Source organism: Plecotus auritus, assembly GCF_963455305.1.
Source record: "Plecotus auritus genome assembly, chromosome: 3".
NCBI classification, from domain to species: domain Eukaryota; kingdom Metazoa; phylum Chordata; class Mammalia; order Chiroptera; family Vespertilionidae; genus Plecotus; species Plecotus auritus.
The window spans coordinates 168,866,605-168,886,647 of NC_137772.1; the positions used below are offsets into that span (position 1 = coordinate 168,866,605).

Genomic DNA, 20,043 nt, shown 5'->3' on the forward strand with positions numbered 1-20,043 from the left:
AGATGTGGTTACAGCAATGGGCCCAGGTCCCATCCACATGGAGGCCCTGGTTCTGCAGCTTCTTGGGCTGGGTGACCACCCGGTACAGTAGCCTGATCAAAGGACAGTATGCTTGGTTGAAAAGATGGAGTCGGGTGCAGTGCATTGAAAATGCAGATGCAGTTGTGTGATTTGGGAAGGCAAAGGGAGAGGAAGAGGGACAAGTGGCAAAGAAGACTCAACTAGAAGACCTGGCAATTCTCCCTTGCAACTCAGAGACCCTGGATTCCCCCACTTCATCTCCTTTCCTTCTTGGTGGCAAAAGCTTACTCCCTTCCTCAGAAGCTCAGCAGTGAGAGAGTATGGGAAGGAGACAGGGACCCTGGAGAGAATGGAATTACTACAGGGAATCACAGGCCAGGGGTAAGTTTCTTTCATATCCAGCCAGTGAAAGGTAGGGTGTCAGCAACTCCCACAGCAAATCCCAACACTGAGTAATCCACAGGATTCTTTCTTCATGGGCTGTATCTTTGGTCTGGTTGGAGATGTAAAGGGTGGTAGTGGATGGGTGACAAAATACCATGCCCTCCAGGTGATGTCAGGATAGGACTCTAGAAGGGGACGCCCTATGGGGCTGAAGGAGAGCTGATACCCATGCCACCATCCCAGCTTGCCTTGGGTGTCCTTACCTCAATTCTTACTACCATCTGCCCTCCCCCTCCCCACCCCATCTGGTTGCCATCTGCCACACACCCTGCTCCACTCCCCTTTAGTTTGCCTTAGCACACACAGCTGGGGCAGACCAACCTCCTCCATGGGATTTTCACCAACAGCCAAAGGAAAGTAAAAGAATTTATTATCAGAAGTATAAAATGATTAAATCCAATGAGGATTCTAGAACTCTGTTTTCTGATAAGACTCCATCTGCATCAAACCAGTAACCCTCCTGCCCCAGCTTCTCCCTACCTCACATCCTAAAAGATTCTATTGTGACTTCTGATCAATTTTGGGATTCCTTCTAAGGTTCTTGCCTCCATCCAGTCTCTTCTGCACTTACTGTGGATCAGAGACTGGGCTAAGAGCATGACACATACTGTCTCATTCAATCCTCAAAACCACCCTACAAGGCCAGTATAATTATCCATAATTTACCCTTGAGGAAACAGCACTTGAAAAGTTAGATATCTTGTTCAAGGCTCCACTGATTGTAAGTGGGGTGAGGATTTGAACCCAGCATGCTGACTACAGTTGCCTGATTTTGCACAAGTGAAGCATCCTTCTCTTCAAGATACACAAATGGATCTGGGGAAGCAGGGTTTTATACATCTACCCATTACATTTCTAAGTAAAACAATTTATGTGTAACACGCGAATAAGCACACAACAAGAAGAGGGTCAGTCTCATACAACCTCCTTCAACAATAACGAATCTCGCTTTCCATTTTTTACATGCCCTCTAGCTATTGTCTTCTTACCTTCTGAGTCAGTGGAGAGTCTTCAGCAGAAAGGCTGTACACCTCAGAGATGGAGAGAAAGGTGAGGTTGGGTGAATCCACATCTGCACTTGGCAATGAGGAAGAGGTGGAGACACCTCCCCAGGCCCACCTACCCTTGGCATATAGGAAACTAGCCGGTGTGGGCAGCAGCCCTTTCTTTGGGCATGGCCAAAGGTAGAGGTCTTTTCTGGGAGATGTTGAGTGGTGTGGCCAGGTGGGGATGGGCTGTGGCTGGCAAACAGGATCTGCAGCAGCAACAAGGAGAGTTCAGCAGAAGGGGAAGCCCCATGGGGGGGCTAACACTGTAGTGTGCATTTGGCTTTCAGGAAGTAAAGGGGGAGAAGAGAAGGAACAGAAATGGACAGATGAGGAAAAGGAGGGAATGGCAGGACTGTAGGTGTTTGAGTCCTTGCCAGGCCACTGGGCTGGCTTGCTTATCTGCGCTGGCCGCCTCTGTAATCCAGGCCCCCACCTGGGAGGAGTGGAGCACAGAAGAGGATGAGACCATGTACTCCGCCCTGAAGAGAGACCAAGCCTCCTCCCTACTTGAGCCCCACCCCCCACTCCCCCCACCCCCGCCAAAAGAAAAAGAAGATTGATGGAGTAATGGTCCAGTTCTTTATTTAGAAACCTGATTGTTCAAGAACATGATGGGCGGGTCTGTACCCCACCCTTTTCACTGGATTGTATCAGAGGTGGTGGGCAACTTTTTCCCATTTCTCAGCAACAGAGGAAGGTGTCTCAACTCAGATTGTAGGGAACAGTGTGGAAAGGAAAAGGAGCAGGAAATCCCAAGCCAATCCAAAGGAAGGGGGTAGGTGACTCCCAACAGCAGCAGGGGCAGGGTCGGACCTGTCTCTTAGGGCCTGCTACACAGCACAGGCTTCATGCTCCCCCTGCTCTACTCTACTCAAAAGATCTGGGGGGAACAGGGACCAAGTTAGGGGACATAACAGGGAGGGGCTGTGGGGAGGAGCCTGGGAGAGCAACACTCACATGCCTAGGGAGGTCTTCAGGGAAGCTCTCAGCAGTAGCAGCAGCACTCACCCCATGGCCCCTCCACACCCTGGCTGGGGGCCTGGAAGTCCACAGCTCAGCTATACTCTGCTGTTTTGCCTTCAGGGTTGCAGGGGGTAGGAGATGGGTGGGGAGGCAGTGAGGCCAGTTGAGGAAGATTCTTGACTCCTTGGTGAACTGATGGTAGTAGTGGTCTCAGAAGTCAAACTCATCCAGGTCCCCCGTGCCCTCCCCGCCTCCAGAGCCCCACACCCTGCGGTAATTGCTCTCCAGCTCTTTCTGTCGCTGCCGTTCCTTCTGCGCCTCTTCGGCTCCCTGTACCTGGTAAGGGAGGGGGAAACAGGGTGAGCTGCAGGATCCAGAACTAGCAGCATGGGGAAGGCAGGAATGGGGTACACACACTTCTCACAGGGCTCTTGCCAAGGGCCCAAACGCCCAGCTGCCAGGACCACCAGCCTGCCTTATAGATGAGGAAACTGAAGCTCAGAAAGGGGCAAGGCTGGGATGTGCCTGTGTCACTCAACCATGCTCTCAACACCACAGCGCACTAGAGGAGGGGGCAGGCTGGAGGTCCAGGACTTGGAGGTAGGACGCCTCTCACCAAGATATTGAAGAAAATCTCCTTAAGGTTTTTTGTGTCCTCATCAGTCAGCCAGCGTGCATCCTCCTCAGTCCCTTCAGCCCCTGGCCGGACAATTTTGATCTCAATTTTCCCTGGAAAGAAGCAGGATGGGCAGTGAGAGGAGAGGAGTGGGGGAGCTTCAGTGCCGGTCCTCTGCCCCTCCCAGGGCCCCAGCCACCAGGCTTCCAGTCCACCTTGACCCAGCCCCTCTGTTTCCAGCAGCAAACCCTTCCAACAGCTCTTAATCCAGCCCCGCCCCCAGGGCCCACCTTCGGCTGTGAGTCCCTCCCTCTCCAGCAGCTCTTTCACCAGCCCCTCGATTTGTTTCAGCTGTGGGTTTTCCCGTTTCATCTCGAGGACTGTCAGATCCTGATTGGGGCCTCCGTGACGGAGCTTGGTGACTCGGACCCGGACTCTGTGCTCGGGATCCTCCTCTTAGAGGGGGAAACACACAGGGAGACACAAAGCAGAGCCGTGACTCCAGGGTTAGGGGCTATTGTGGTCACTTCTCCCTAAGCCACCAATTGGTTTTGGCAGTTATTCCACCTCAAACATGTATATGAGCCAGGCCCAAAATAAATTAGTCCCCCCACCCATTCCAGCCTGCAAGTTCCCTCCACTACGTGCAGCTCCCTTCTTCCATCCAGACCCAATAATTCTGCTCCTCACCTACAGTTCCTTCTCAAAAATCAAAGAAGTTTTGTTTAAAGAAGCAAGGCACTCTCTCCCTCTGGGGAGCTTGACCGTGCCTTTCCCCACCTCATCTTCTTCCTCCCAGCTGCATTTCTCCAGCCTTTCCCTCTCCTAAGCTCCAAGCACCCTTCTTTTGCTTCTGTAACTTGTTTCCTGAGCTCATGCAGCCCAGCTGGCTCATTTCTATTACCTCTATAACTTCCTAATAAACTTTCTCTTATACTTTGAACAACAACAAAAAAGAAACAGCAGGTTGGAAAGCTGTGGTTTGCTACTCCCCATGTTGGTGCTCATATTGTTTATAGAGAAAGTAAGATGGAAGGTTTGAAACTCAAACATTCCATTTGGGGTATCTGATCTCCACAGCCATAGAACCCAAGGAATGGACACAAGGCGGGTGCAAGAAGGAATAACTTCAAGTCTGCCCAGGCAATTGGCTTATGAGCAGCTGGATGCTTATTCACAGCTTGCCAGCTGGGGTCTCTCCTGGTGCAAAGTCCTAACTGTTGAAAGGCTGCCTCCTGCACAGATGTGTGGCCTTTAACTCACAGGCGCACTGTCACTCAGTTAAGATCTACTGATCACCCACCATGTGTCGGTGAAAGTGCTAAGCACTGCGCATATGGAAACCATCAGAAATAAGACAGACATGCTCCAGAAGCTGCTTTCCAAAGGATGAATAGGAGGTAACCAGGCAAAGGGATGGAGGTGGTGGGAAGAAGGCAAGAATGAGAACAGTGTTTCAGAAACAGGGAAGAGAGTGAGCACCCTCAGGAGGGAAAGAACATGTCGCCTTCCTGCACACACCAGCTGAGGGATAAAGACAAGGGACTTGGCTTCCCAAATGACAGATCTCACCTGCTGGTCGGAAGGAGGGGGGAGGTTTTCTGGGGACAACCTTCCTTTTCCTGTGCTTCTTCACCAGCTCTGGACTCTGCTTTTCCTCCAGCCTTTTGATGAGTTTGTTGAGAGTGGATGTCAGGGCCAACATAGCCCGATCCCGCTCTGACTCCTTCTTCAGCCCATCTGGGTCCAGCTCCTTCTCTGTCTGGAGTGCCCAAGGGGGAGTGGAGAGTCAAAGGGCAGTAAAAGGCAGTGGTCCATGCTCCACAGGAGAGTCATGTCTAAGACTCATCCCTCTCTCCGATCCCCCTTCCCCACCGTCTCCACTTTATTTTTTTAATATATTTTATTGATATTTTACAGAGAGGAAGGGAGAGGGATAGAGAGCTAGAAACATCAATGAGAGAGAAACATCGATCAGCTGCCTCCTGTACACCTCCCACTGGGGATGTGCCCGCAATCAAGGTACATGCCCTTGACCGGAATCGAACCCGAGACCCTTCAGTCCGCAGGCCGACGCTCTATCCACTGAGCCAAACCGGTTTCGGCCATCCCCACTTTTAATTAAATAAACAGCGATCATTTCAGAGAGCCCTGTCCCAGGCCCCAGGCTATGCTAGGTGCTAACCTTTGTTCCTTTTCAGCCCCGCAGCCTGTCTTGCCCACAGGAGCAAACACTGCAGAAGCAAATGAGGAAGAGCTGTGCTCACCTCCTGGATAATGTTCTCCAGCTCCCGCTCCATGCCAGCCTTCACCTCTGAACGGAGCTGCTCTTGGTCTGAAGGGAGCAGTATCCCTTCTAGTTCCTTCTCAAATTCTCCCAGTAACTGCCTTTCATCATCATTTTCATCTTCATCCTCGTCCTCCTCTTCTTCCACCTCATTCTGATGTTCTGTGTCACCCTTTTCCTTCACCTCTGGTTCCCTTTGAGGGACTTCTGCAGCATCTTCTTCAGGCTGCTCTTGGCCTGCATTTGGCTTCCCCTGGGGATCAAAAGAAAAAGGTAGATGGTTGGGTGGGGTTTTAGTAGAGACCCATGGTGGGGGACAAAGAGTAGCTGGAGTGTGGCAGGGGGACTGAAGAAGAGTAAAGGCAGGGAGTGAGTCTATGTGGCCCAGCTCAGGCTGAGGCCAGGGTGGTTCTCCAAAGGCTCCCACCAGGGAGGCAGGTTCCACCCCTCCTTTAAGCAGGGCCCATACCTTTTTTGCTCCACCTTTCAGATCCTCTATCAATCGAATCAAGTCCGCAGGACTCCGGATGACTTTGACCTGCACATTGTTCTGAAAATCTGAGATGGAAAAATAGGAATGAACCCGTTGTGTTCTAAATTCTATTTTGACCTCCTAAGGAGAAGAGTTGAGGAGACCAAGGAAGAACATGGTCCCGATCTCCAAGAGCTATCTGGTCAGAGAGATAGGGGCCAACATAGCACTGGTGTAAGGTGGCCTCACAGGTGAGAGAAGGATGCTTACAAGTTGCTAAGGCCCCCGCTCTTTCACGTACTGCTGAGGCCCTTCTGGCAATCACCCCACTTTTTAGGACTCCAGAAGACATTTTGGGGCCAAGTGCTCCTCTTCCCTGGATCCTGTTCTCCATTAAATTTACTCAGTTTCAGACATTCTATGAACTACAGATTCATTCCCACTGAATCTCACAACAGCCCTCTAAAGTAGGAGTATTATCCACATTAGGGGTGAGGAAACTGAGGTTAAGTAAAATTATCCAAGATTACAAAGTCAGTAAGTAGTGGAACCACTGTGTCTGCTACCTCCATAGAAGAGAACTATTGTCTACAGAGGACATTCCTATAAAAAGGAATTCCCTGCTGGCCTGGCTGCCCAACTTCCCATCCAGTGTTTACCTTTACCCTTACCCTGATCCCTGCCCACCAGAAAATACATTCAAACAGTAAAAGAGACGTGGAGGTTTACTCACCACTGGGAGAGCCTGGAGCTGGATCTGCTGGCTCAATGTTTGGTTCCTGCTCCTGATGAGAAGAGTCAGAGTCAAATATGCAAACCTATTTATACTCTTTTTAAAAAATATATATTTTTATTGATTTCAGAGAGGAAGGGAGAGGGAAAGAGAGATAGAAACATCAATGATGAGACAGAATCATTGATTGGCTGCCTCCTGCACGGCCCCACACTGGGGAGTGAACCCACAACCTGGGCATATGCCCTGACTGGGAATTTAACCATGACCTCCTGGTTCACAGGTCAAGCTCAACCACGGAGCCATGCCAGCCAGGCTGTTTATGCTCTTAAGGCAATGGTTCTGGATGATATCCTTGCGTCTCTGGACAGATGCAGGTCATCTCATAAGGACCTCAGCTTGAGAGACCCTCCATCCCAAAGCCCAGGTTCAGCCTCATCAGAGAAATGGCAAGGAAGCTGTCTCTCACCTCGGCCTGTGCCTCCTCCCCTCCTTGGACTTGGTCCTCTGGCTCATGAATCATCTTCCAAAAATCCGATTCCTTACTGTCATCCTTGGTTGGGCTTGCAGCTGGGAGAGAGAGAACAGGGAGGAAACAGAAAGTAGGGGAGAAATGGAAGGGAACAGATAGAATGAGGACATTCCCTCTTCCATTACCAGGGAGAAGGGCCCATACACTTTTCCACCCCACACTGAAAAGTCAGTCCAGGACAAGACTGGGGAGGAAAGAAATGGAGACAAATTTCATGGGACAGGTGAAGCAAGGTCCTACCTGCTTTCTTTGTGGGCATCACCCCAGGTTTGGTCTCACTCCACATTTGAGGGTCCAGGTCTTGAAGCTCCTCTATCATTTTATCTCCATACTGCTTTGAGTCTACTGAGAAACAGCATATAGGCAGGACAGGGACACATTCCTCTGGGCGCTTTGTACTTTATCTCTGCTTATCCCTCCCCATGTCTCTCCTTCCTTCTTAATCACTCACCAGCTTGCCTCTGAGTGTAGGCCAGGTACTCCTCAGGCTGTAGGGCAGGGTGACAGAGAATGGCTTGGGGAGCAGCACTGGGTGGGGGCCGGAGGAGAGGGTGGGGGCAGAGCCGAGGAGTCCGGATGGTCAACACGTAGGAGCAGGACAAGGGCTCATCTACACGATCAATATAGTCCCCGGAAATGCCGGCCCCCTCGTCACAGAGGAACTGACAAGACAGAGAGGGCAAATAAATAGTAATTACCACCAATAATCTCCTTTAGTTCTTGGGACTTTGTATCCAGAACTGCTACAATATATTACCTCAAATGTCCAATTTTCAACAAAAAATTATGGAACATGCAAAGAAAGAGATGTAGAGTTAAAGCAGATGTCTGAAAGGTGTAAGGCTTGTCTGGAGAGAATGCAGCCAATCACTACCATCTACCATATGGAAAAGGCTTTGTGGCCCTAGCTGGTTTGGCTCAGTGGATAGAGCATCCGACTGCGGACTGAAGGGTCCCAGGTTCGATTCTGGTCAGGGGCACATGCCCAGGTTGCAGGCTCAATCCCCAGTAGGGGGCATGCAGGAGGCAGCCAATTAATGATTCTCACTCATCACTGATGTTTCTATCTCTCTCCCTCTCCCTTTCTCTGTGAAATCAATAGAAATATATTAAAAAAATAATAATAATAAACAGCCCTGGCCGGCTTGGCTCAGTGGATGGAGCGTCAGCCTGTGGACTGAAGGGTCCCAGGTTCGATTCTGGCCAAGGGCATGTGCCTGGGTTGCCGCTCGATCTCAAGTTGTGGGGGGGAGGGTGCAGGAGGCAGCCAATCGATGATTCTATCTCATCACTGATGTTTCTATCTCTCTCTCTCCTTCTCTCTTCCTCTCTAAAATCAATAAAGAAATATATATTTTAAAAAAAGTAATAAACAGCATTGGCTAGTGTGGCTCGGTTAGTGAATCATCCCATGGACCTAGAAGTTGCAAGCTCAATCCCCAGTAGGGGGTGTGCAGGAGGCAGCCGATCTATGTTTCTCTCTCCCTTCTTCTCTCTCTAAAAAATGAATGAAGCCCTGGCTGGGAAGCTCAGTTGGTTAGAGCGTCATCCCAATACACCAAGGTTGTGGGTTCGATCTCTCAGCAGGGCACATATAAGAGTCAACCATTGAATGCATAAATACTAAATGGAACAACAAACCAATGTTTCTCTCTCTCATCAATCAATAAATAAATAATCAAGAAAAACATAAATATATATATATATATTTTTAAAGTAATAAACAGCAATGTTCCTCAAACTCTTTCCAAAAAATAGAAGAGAAGGGAATACTTCCCAACTCATTCAATAAGTCCAATATAACCCTGATACCATATCCAGATAAAGATATCATAAGAAAAGGAAGCCACAGGATAAAATCTTTTATGAATACAGACCTCCCGCAAGTCCTCAAGTAATACTAGTTAACTGAATTCAGCTACATGTAAAAAGGATTACACACCATGACTAAGAAGAATTTATTCCAGGAGTAAAAGGTTGGGAAAACATAAAAAAATCAATTAATGTAATTAAAACTCCCTATCAATAGAATAAAGGACAAAAACCACATGTTCAGCCCTAACCGGTTTGGCTCAGTGGATAGAGCATCAGCCTGCAGACTGAAGGGTCCCAGGTTCGATTCTGGTCAAGGGCATGTACCTTGGTTGTGGGCACATCCCCAGTGGGGGGTGTGCAGGAGGCAGCTGATCGATGTTTCTCTCTCATCGATGTTTCTAACACTATATCCCTCTCCCTTCCTCTCTGTAAAGAATCAATAAAAATATTTTTTTAAAAACCACACGTTCATCTCATACAAAAAGCATTTGACAAAATTCAATACCTCTTCATGACCAAAACAATAAACTAGAAATAGAAGGAGACTTCATTAATCTGATAAAAGACATCTATTAAAAATCCACAGCTAACACCATACTTCATGGTAAAAAACTGAACAGTTTCTCTCTAAGATCAGGAAGAAGACAAGGATGTCTGCTTGCGTCAATTGTATTCAAAGTTGTACTGAAGCTTCTGACCAGGGCAATTAGACAATAAAATGAAATGCAAGGCAACTAGGTTGGGAGGAAAAATGACCTTTATTTACAGACTAGAGGCCCGGTGCATGAAATTCGTGCACGGGGGAGGGGGGTGTCCCTCAGCCCAGCCTGCACCCTCTCCAATCTGGGACCCCTTGAGGGATGTCCGACTGCCCGTTTAGGCCCGATCCTGGCAGTCGGACATCCCTCTCATAATCCAGGACTGCTGGCTCCCAACTGCTCGCCTGCCTGCCTTCCTGATTGCCCCTAACTGCTTCTGCCTGCCAGCCTGATCACCCCCTAACCATTCCCCTGCCAGCCTGATTGATGCCTAACTGCTCCCCTTCCAGCCTGTTTGCCCCTAACTGCCCTCCCCTGCAGGCCTGGTCCCCCCCAACTGCTCTCCCCTGCAGGCCTGGGTCCCCTCCCAACTGCCCTCCCCTGCAGGCCTGGTCACCCCTAACTGCCCTCCCCTACAGGCCTGGTCCCCCCCCAACTGCTCTCCCCTGCAGGCCTGGGTCCCTCCCAACTGCCTTTCCCTGCAGGCCTGGTCACCCCCAACTTCCCTCCTCTGCCAGCTTGGTCACCCCTAACTGCCCTCCCCTGCAGGCTTGATCGCCCCCAACTGCCCTCCCTTGCAGGCCTGGTTTCTCCCAACTGCCCTCCCTTGCAGGCCTGGTCGCTCCCAACTGTCCTCCCCTGCTGGCCATCTTGTGGTGGCCATCTTCTGTCCACATGGGGGCAGGATCTTTGACCACATGGGGGCAGCCATCTTGTGTGTTGGAGTGATGGTCAATCTGCATATTACTCTTTTATTAGATAGGATAGAGGGCTGCTGCACGGGTGGCGGCCAGCTGGTTTGCCCTGAAGGGTGTCCCGGATCAGGGTGGGGGTTCCCTTGGGGCATGGGGCGGCCTGGGCGAGGGACCTGTGGTGGTTTGCAGGCCGGCCACACCCCCTGGTGACCCAAGCGGAGGCCCTAGTATCTGGGGTTTATTTATCTTCTACAATTGAAACTTTGTAGCCTGGAGCGGAGCCAAGCCTTCTGCTTGCTCTGTGGCGGCAGCCATTTCTATTGGGATTTATTTATCTTCTATAATTGAAACTTTGTAGCCTTAAGGGGAGGCCTGGGCCGGCCAGGGTGTGCGGAAAGCTTGGCTTCCTCCATCACTGGGGGCAACCCTAGCCTCCTGCTCTTTCCAGCTCCGTGGCTGCTGCCATTTCTGTTTGGGTTTATGTATCTTCTATCATTGAAACTTTGTAGCCTTGAGTGGAGGCCTAGGCCTGCAAGGGCAGGCGGAAAGCTTGGCTTCCTCCATTGCCGGGGAAACCCAAGCCTCCCTCCTGCTCTCTGTGGCCTTAGCCATCTTGTTGGGTTTATTTGCATATTCGCTCCTGATTGGCTTTGGGCGTGGCTTGTGGGTGTAGCGGAGTGATGGTTAATTTGCATATTACTCTTTTATTAGATAGGATGACCTGATCTTGTGTACAGATAATCCAAAGAAATTCACTGAAAAAAACTATTAGAACTGATAAACGAGTTCCATAAGGTTGCAGGATAGAGGAATTAATTGTACTGTATTTCTACATACCTGCAATAAACAACCCCAAAAAATAAAATTAATAAAATAATTACATTTGCAATGGCATCAAAAGAATAAAATAATTGGGAATAAATGTAGCAAAATAAAATATAAACTTATGCTCTGAAAACTATAAAACATTGTTGGAAGAAATTAAAAGACTTAAATAAATGGAAAGACATCCAAGTTCATAAATTAAAAGACTTAATATATGCATTTTTTAAATATGAAGGTTCTTTTTTAAAAATATGTATCTTATTGATTTTTTACAGAGAGGAAGGGAGAGGGGTAGAGAGTTAGAAACATAGATCAGTTGCCTCCTGCACGCCCCCTACTGGGGATGTGCCCGAAACCAAGGTACATGCCCTTGACCATAGAACCTGGGACCCTTGAGTCCACTGGCCTATGCTCTATCCACTGAGCCAAATCGGTTAGGGCTCAAGACTTAATATTGTTAAGATGGTAATACTCCTACACTGGCAGGGTAGCTCAGGAGGTTACGGTGTTATCCCAGTACACCAAGGTTTCAGGTTTGATCCCTGGTCAGAATATATACAAGAATCAACCAATGAATGAATAAATAAGTGGAACAAATCAATGTTTCCCCCTAAAAAAATTTTTTTAAAAGGATGACAATACTCCCCAAATTGATTTTTAGAGTCAATGCAATCTCCATCAAAATTCCAGTTGCCTTGTTTGCAGAAATTAACAAACTAATCCTAAAATTCATATGAAAATTCAAGGGATTCTAATCTAAATAGTCAAAACAATCTTGAAAAAGAACAAAACTGGAAGACTCACACTTAACTTGCTATAAATCTACAATAATCAAGACAGTTTGGTACTTAAATAAGTATAGATATATAGATCAATGAAACAGAATTGAGAGCCCAGAAATTAACCTTCACTTTTATCATAATTTTATTTGCAACAAGGTTACCAAGATAATTCAATGGGAATAAGTGTTTTCAACAAATGATCAACTGGATATCGACATATAAAAGAATGAAGATGGCCCAAGCTGGTTTGGCTCAGTGGATATAGTGTTGGCCTGTGGACTGAAGGGTCCTCAGTTCGACTCCAGTCAAGGGCACATGCCCATGTTGTGGGCTTGATCCCCAGTGGGGGTTGTGCAGGAGGCAATCAATGATTCCCTCTCATTATTGGTGTTTCTATCTCCCTCTCCCTTCCTCTCTGAAATCAATAAAAAAATATATATTAAAAAGAAAAGAAAAAGCTTAAAAAAAAAAAAAGAATGAAGATGGACTCCTAACTCATACTATATGTACAAAAGTTAACTCCAGCCCGGCTGGCATGGCTCAGTGATTGAGCGCCGACCTATGAACCAGGAGGTCATGGTTTGATTCCCAGTCAGGGCACATGTCCAGGTTGCAGGCTCAAACTCTAGCGTGGGGTGTACAGAAGGTAACCAATCAATGATTCTCTCTCATCATTCCATTCTATCTCTCTCTCCCTCTCCCTTCCACTCTGAAATCAATGAAAAATATATTTAAAAAAAAATCAAACTGTGACCTCCTAGTTCATAGGTTAATACTCAACCACTGAGCCACGCTGGTTGGGCAATAAAAATATTTAGCCCTAGCCAGTTTGGTTCAGTGAATAGAGCATCAGCCTGTGGGGACTAAAGGGTCCCAGGTTTGATTCCGGTCCAGGGCACATGCCTGGGTTCGATCCCCAGTAGGGGGCGTGCAGGAAGTAGCTGATCAATGAATCTCTCTAATTGTTGATGTTTCTGTCTCTCTCTCCCTCTCCCTTCCTCTCTGAAATATATATATATATATATATATATATATATATATATATATATATATATATATATATGTGTGTATATATATATATATATATATATATATATATATATATATATGACCAAGAAGTTCATCTGGCACCAGTCAGACAGATACATCAAAGTTAAGTGTAACTGATGGAAACCCCAAGGCATTGACAACAGGGTGTGCAGAAGATTCAAGGGCAGATCTTGATGCCCAGCACTGGCTATGGGAGCAACAAGAAAACAGAGCCCTAGCTGCTTTGGCTCAGCGGACAGAGCAACCTCGGCCTGTGGACTGAAGGGTCCCAGGTTTGATTTTGATCAAGGGCACATGCCCTGGTTGTGGGCTCGATTCCCAGTAGTGGGCATGCAGGAGGCAGCCAGTCAATGATTATCTCTCATCACTGATGTTTCTATCTCTCTCTCTTTCTCTCCCTTCATGTCTGAAATCAGTAGAAATATATATATGTGTGTGTGTGTGTGTGTGTATACACACATATATATGAAAAGAAAGCACATGCTGCCAAGTGACTTTCAGAAGTTCCTGGTCCACAGCATCAAGGAGCTTGAAGTGCTGCTGATGTGCAACAAACCTCACTGTGCTGAGATTGCTCACAGTGTCTCCTCAAAGATCTGCAAAGCTATTGTGGGAAGAGCAGCCCAGCTAGCCATCAGAGCCACCAATCCCAATGCCAGGCTGTGCAGCAAAGAAAATGAATAGACAGACTGTGTGCACACTGTCTTTGTGCTAATAAAACCATAAAAAAAGAGAGAGAGACAAGTACAAATTGGCAATCACAAAATAGCCCCGGGGATATAAAGTACAGCATAGGGAATACCACCAATAACATTGTAATAGCCCTAGCTGGCTTGGCTCAGTGGATACAGCGTCAGTCTGCGGACCGAAGGGTCCCAGGTTTGATTCCGGCCAAGGGCACATGCCTGGGTTGCGGGCTCAATCCCCAGTGGGGGGTGTGCAGGAGGCAGCCAATCAATGATTCTCTCTCATCATTGATGTTTCTATCTCTCTCTCCTTCTCCCTTCCTCTCTGAAATCAATAAAGAAATATATTTAAATAATAATAATAATATTGTAATAACTTCCTATGGTGTCAGGTGTGTCCTAGACTTATATCAGATGGATCACTTCCTAAGTTATAAAATATCTAACCACTATGCTGTAAAAAAAAAAAAAAAAAAAAGCCCCCATCTTGAAACAAAAAATAACAAAGTAGCACCCTCCCCAAACCCACAGCCCCCCTCACTAGCATTCACCTTTCCCTCTCTTCATAGCCAGACTTCATCACTTTCCTCAACACCTCATCTTCACCACCCACTGTAACTGCTCTAGCAGAGACACCAATGACCTCTGTCATTAAATCCAACCAAAGGACTGGTCGGGGGTGATAAAGAGTAGAGGAGTTAGGAATTTTTATCTGGTTCTCATGCCTACCATCTGAATTTTTTATTTCTATGTGCATCCTTTGATTTTATTAAAATAATAACTCCCATGATCATGCACAGTTTTTAATTCTCCTTTTCTTTGAAGGTTCAGTGCAGCCAACAACATGGACCAGTCTCTGGTTGAGATATGTCCTTCCTGGGTTCCATGTTACCATAGTCTTCTCTCTGGTCCTTTCTCCTTGGCAAAGCTCCTTTCTGCCCTTGCTTTCAACAACAGCTTCCTCAAAGTTCTGTCCCACTTTTCTCACTATACTATTATACTGTTTCTTTGGGGGGGATTTCATCCATACCATGACTCTAATCATAACCAATACGTTGATGACTCTCAGCTCTCTGTGTTCAACTCAGATCACTCTCCTGAGCTCCAGGCCCACAGATCCAACAGCCTCCTCAGATATCTCTAACTTGGATACCTGCAGGCACTAAAATTACCCTGTTCAAAACCAAAATCATTTTCCTTCACCAAACCTAATCCTCTTCCCACTATAGCTGTCTCAGTAACAGGAGCCACCATCTATCCTACTTGTTGCTAGGCACTGTTTCAGGCACTGAGGATACATCAGAAAATAAGACAGGCACTGTCCCTGCCTTCTTGGAGCTTATTCTAGTGCAGGTAGACAGAGAGATTAAACTCAAACAAAGAAGATAATTTCAGGAAATGATACATGCTTTGGAGAATATAAAGCTCTATAGGTGTGTATCAGGATGGGAGAAAGGGGTGCGCACGTGTTTGCTCACGGGTGTGTTTGTGTGCCTACGTCAGGTCTCCCTGTGGAGGTGTCACAGGGATATATAATCTGAATGAGAGGATGGCCCCAGCCATTCAAATATCTGTGGAAAATTAGCTCTATGTGATAGCAATAATGAGACCTGCTGGTTCAAAGGCCAGAAAAAGGGCCAGTGGGACAGAAACACAGTGAGTATTTTTATCTCCAGGCCAGACCTCATCCCTGAACTTCAGAATACCAGAGCCAACTACCAACTGGATATCACCACTAGGATGTCTAATAGGCAACGTGGCCTTCATATGCCCAACAACAACTTAGCTTCCTCCTCCAAACCTGTTCCTTCCCACTTTACTAAATGACAATTCTATTCTCCCAGCTGCTCAAGCTAAAAACCCTGAAGTCATACTTGACTCCACCCCACATCCAATCTATCAACAATTCTTATTGGCTCTACCTTCAAAATACATTCAGAATCCAACTGCTTTCCGCCATCTCCAATGCTACCACGTTGATGTGAGTTGAAATATTTGGAACTTACCCTTTATACAAGGCACAATCATCAAAGGTTTTCCAGTCTGGGCAGAGAAGTGACAGATGCCTATAGTGGTGTGCTGGGTGTGCTCACACCAGTTCACAAGAGCCACTGGGAAATTTTCAGGAATGTTGCAAGACAGTCAACATCATGGTGATAGCATGAATTGAGCCATGGTGGGAATATTTATACTATGGATATTGGCAAACATTATAAATCAGGGCTCCCCTCTTTACCCCTTTACCCTACACCCTGGTAACTGACTGTTCAACATTTACCAGCACACAATTGCATGTGAAAATCTGTATTACAGAAAGATAATTCTTGTGTCATATGGCTCTCTACAGATGTGTTTGTGAATACACATTAGAATCACCTAAGAAACTTTTCCCACCATACATCTGCCTGCCTGCCTGAACTAAGGACCACTAGATCAGGAACACTTATTTAGAGGCTATTGGTAGTTATGCAGGTAGTTATGCTTTTTTTCCAAGCATAGGAAAAAAGAGGAGAGTTGAGATAAATCTAGAATAAAATGAATGGGCTTTGGTATTTACTCTGAGAACTAAATTCCTTTTCTTCACATCACTCCTCAGTTTGTAATCACAGACTCATTCCTGTGATTTTTTTAAAAATTGATTTCAGATAAAAGAAGGGAGAGGGAGAGTGAGATAAGAAATATCAATGATGAAAGAGAATCATCGCTCGGCTGCCTCCTGCATACCCACTACTGGGGATTAAGCATGTGTCCCCACCAGAGACTGGGAATCGAACTGTGACCTCCTGGTTCATGGGTCAATGCTCAACCACTGAGCCACACTGGCAGGACTCTGTGATTCCTTTAACATCTGTCTTCCTGTCCAGACTATGCATTCCATGAGGGCAGGGGCTGCATGTTTGCCCACAATGTATCCCCAGAGCAGAGCCCCAATAGCTATGCCATCAGGACCTCATGGAAGAGTCATTAAATGAAGAAAGGACAGAAATGGAGAAAGAAGAGTCAATAACGACACTCAAATTTCTAGCTTAGGTGACAGAAAGGAGAAACATGCACAAAAGAGTAAGTATGTTTGGGGTTTTAGAGGGGAGGATTTGGGAAATGTGGACTAGAAGTGCTTCTGAGTCTCCAGGCACTGACATCCAGCTGATAGCTGGAAATATGAGTCTTAAACTTAGGCTTTAGGGCCTGGGAAAGACCCTCTTGACTATAAAATGCAACCTTGTATTCTTCCATTAGAATCTAAATTGTCACCGAGGAAGCATCAACTTCCCTCTTTCAAGACTCACCCGAACTTCAGCCTCCCGGGGCCTCCCATTGAGGTCGCATTTGGACCCATTGCCATAGGTCTGGCTGTGGTAGCGTTTCAGGCGATGCTGCTTGGAGGCCTGGGGAGGACATCAGGCAGGAGAGAGAGGATGTGAGAAAGAGAGAAAGGAGGAAGAATGGCCACCAAGCTCTAAGAAACATGGCAGCTAATCCTGACCCTCCCCTTCTTGTCAAGGCTTTTAGTCTGAAGCCAGCAACCCTTCCCTCCCAGTCCCACACTCCTGCCACCTTGGCTGTTTCATCATCCCAGTCGAAGGCTGATTGGTAGTAGCCCAGATAGAGGACTTCACCTTTGATCTCTGAATCTGCAAGAGAAAGAGAAACCACAGTGAATCACAGTTATTCTTTTCTAAAAAGACTAGCAGGGGAGGGGACTGGGGAGGCAGGTCACCTTCCATGATGGGTTGCTGAGGGCTTAGGGAAAATATAGGTGTGAGTCACCTTCCATGTGGTACTGTTGGATGTGGCGTCCATAACAGAATTCATATGTCCACCAGTCCTTGGTCTGACAATTAAAAAAACAAACAAAAATACACCAATCATGGAGATGGAGTGCAGATGTCTCTTCGTAGAACCAGATCACTCCTGGCTCCAAGACATAACCTCTCAGCCACTTCTCATCTCCCTTTGCTTCCACACTCAATTCGCCAGATTCTCAGAGTGGAAGGAGGGCTGTTTTACTCTGTGACTCAAAGAGATACCTCTAAAATCTGTTTTCACCCTGGCCAGTGTGGCGCAGTTGGTTGGGCATCATCCAGTGCACAGAAAGGCTGCCAGTTCAAGTCAGGCTCAGGGCACATCCCCAGTAGGGGGCATGCAGGAGACAGCCAATTGAAGTTTCCCTCTTACATCCCCAATATTTCTCTCTCTCGCTCTAAAAATTTTTAAAAATCTTAAAAAAAAAAGAGTCCATTTTCCACCTGTGGGCTTTCTACACCTCCCCTTTAAAAACCTTTTTTTGTTCTACATAAAAGTAAGAAATCATGGTATTCTTGAAGCACTCAGACCAGGGAAACATAAAATGTTAATTGAACTTCTACAACATTTCTTGTGCTATTCTAGTCACTGCGGATACAGTTATGAACAAGATAAAGTCTCTGACCTCATGGGCTTACAGTCTAATGCTTGGACTCAAACCAAAAATAAATAAACTGATGATTCAGTTAATAAGATTATTTCAGATCATGAAAAGTGCCATAGGGAAAATAAAATAGGACACTGGGGCAGAGTGATAAGGAGAGCGAGTGACTTCACCCGGAAGGCTTCTCCCGGGGAGTGCTCCTATTACCCGGCACTGACCCTCTTTAGGCACCTCAATCTTGGCTTAACCCTTATGCTGAGATCTATTCTGACCCTCCTCTATATTCAGCATCAGTGGTTGTAAGATTCTTTACTTCTTTCCTGTCTGTACAACATGTCAACTCCTTCAATGGCCTTCTTTCAAAAATATATTTTTATTGATTTCAGAGAGGAAGGGAGGAGGAGAGAGAGAAACATCAATGATAAGAGAGAATCATTGATTGGCTGCCTCCTGCACACCCCCTATTTGGGATGATGCCCACAACCCGGGCATGTGCCCTGACCGGGGAAAAGAACTGTGATCTCCTGGTTCATAGGTCGATGCTCAACCACTGAGCCACGCCAGCCGGGCTCCAATGGCCTTCTTAACTCTGACAGTCCTCCCCATCCCACCTTACTCACTGACATTCTGGTTCTCAGGCAGACTGCTAGTTCCCAAGCCCTCACTCCATCAACCCGTCCCCTTTACCTTCAGCAGGCAAGGAGCATCTTTCATTGGGCTCAACAATTCAGGGATCCCAGGTCCTTGGTAAGCAGGTGTCTCCTCCTCCCTTTCACGCTGGAAGTGAATAGCTCCAGCTGGCAGGCGACATTCATAGCGCTGCTTGTACTTAGAGGAAACAATCACCACGTCCGAAGCTTGGCTCTGGGGTAGAAGTGAGGGACAGTCGGGGGACAGGGAGGCAAAGAGAGGCTGGGGTCAGCAAGAACAATGAGAGCCCTTTTCGCATCCTGGGGAAAAGCCCAGCCAAAACAGAACAAGCCACAAGTCCTCCAGATGTGTTCGCCGCGCGAGGGGAGAGGGTACTCCCACTTCTCCAGGGAGCGGAGGGTGAGGGTGTTCCGAAGAGGAACTAGGACCGAAGCTGACAGCGGGAAGCCCCGCCCTCCCAGCCCCGGCTCCCAGGGAATGGGTCTCAGTCTGCGATTCTCAGGAAACATCGTAAAACTCCCACCTACTCTTCCCGAGTCTCCTTAGGCTGCGCCGCGGACTCCACAGCAGCCTTTCTTCCTCTACTTTTCCCCCTGCCCCTTGCCCCGGACCCTCGCCGACCTACGCCTCCTCACCTGCCCTCCCATAACGGGCAACGGCAGGATCTCGATTCCATAACGCATTTCACTCAGCTCCTCCAGGTTCAGGCTCCCGACACCACCGGTGAGGCTTGCGGGTAACAGGAACCCCAAAAGCAGCAGCCCCAACAGCCTGGACAGCAGCGGTTCTGCCGCCATCTTTCGCTCCTCTTCTTATCCAGAACTCCTTCCGCCCTAAACCTGGCAGCGGCCTCACACGTCTATTAACATCCCAAAGTCTCATTGGCTAGATGTTCTGTCCCTCTCATGTTCCTTCGTCCCATTTGTAAGCGTGGCCCCAAAGCCCAAGGGGAGGTGGATCACGACGACTAGCAAAACCACTCTCTACGCGTGATTGGTCCGAGACGTCAACCAATCATCGACGAGATCAGACTCCCTCCCACCCTCTCCCAGTTGGGGAGAGGCATGGTCTCTGCCCCGTGCTTGTTAAAGCAGTTTTATTCTGTCCTCGCACAGCTGTCTCTTGCATCTCTTAGTACTTTTTCAGTCGTTTCTTGAATTTTATCCGACCCTCGCCAAGCGGAGAATTGACGCAAATGGGTGGGTGCACACAACAACGCCCCTGAAAGATAATACTTGTTGCAAAACAAACTATTA

At 47.5% G+C, this 20,043-nt stretch overlaps 1 protein-coding gene across 4 annotated transcripts; it reads right to left on the reverse strand.

Moving 5' to 3' along the window:
* Positions 1–818: 818 nt before the first annotated feature.
* On the reverse strand, positions 819–19,782 carry OS9 (OS9 endoplasmic reticulum lectin). 4 transcript variants are annotated; one of them, XM_080662623.1, is made up of 15 exons: positions 19,423–19,774; positions 18,824–19,000; positions 17,497–17,560; positions 17,284–17,360; positions 17,016–17,114; positions 7,569–7,779; positions 7,358–7,459; positions 7,055–7,155; positions 6,586–6,637; positions 5,850–5,938; positions 5,361–5,633; positions 4,666–4,855; positions 3,384–3,548; positions 3,094–3,206; positions 819–2,813 (listed from the first exon to the last, which is right to left on the reverse strand). In XM_080662623.1, exons 1-15 carry the CDS (start codon positions 19,582–19,584, stop codon positions 2,688–2,690), a joined length of 2,001 nt encoding a protein of 666 aa, XP_080518749.1. In that variant the 5' UTR covers positions 19,585–19,774; the 3' UTR covers positions 819–2,687. The 4 variants fall into 4 exon arrangements, with proteins under 4 accessions (XP_080518749.1, XP_080518748.1, XP_080518750.1 ...); XM_080662622.1 differs by having other exon boundaries at positions 7,358–7,462; positions 19,423–19,617; XM_080662624.1 differs by lacking the exon at positions 3,384–3,548 and having other exon boundaries at positions 7,358–7,462; positions 19,423–19,782.
* Positions 19,783–20,043: the final 261 nt, after the last annotated feature.

Coding starts and splice junctions, on each gene's coding strand:
- OS9 (XM_080662622.1), bottom strand. CDS start 19,584: ATGGCGGCAGAACCGCTGCTGTCCAGGCTGTTGGGGCTGCTGCTTTTG. Junction 5,939..6,585: donor AGCTCCAGGCTCTCCCAGTG/GTGAGTAAACCT, acceptor TTTCCATCTCAG/ATTTTCAGAACAATGTGCAG. Junction 3,549..4,665: donor CCCCTCCTTCCGACCAGCAG/GTGAGATCTGTC, acceptor TCCCCCTCTAAG/AGGAGGATCCCGAGCACAGA.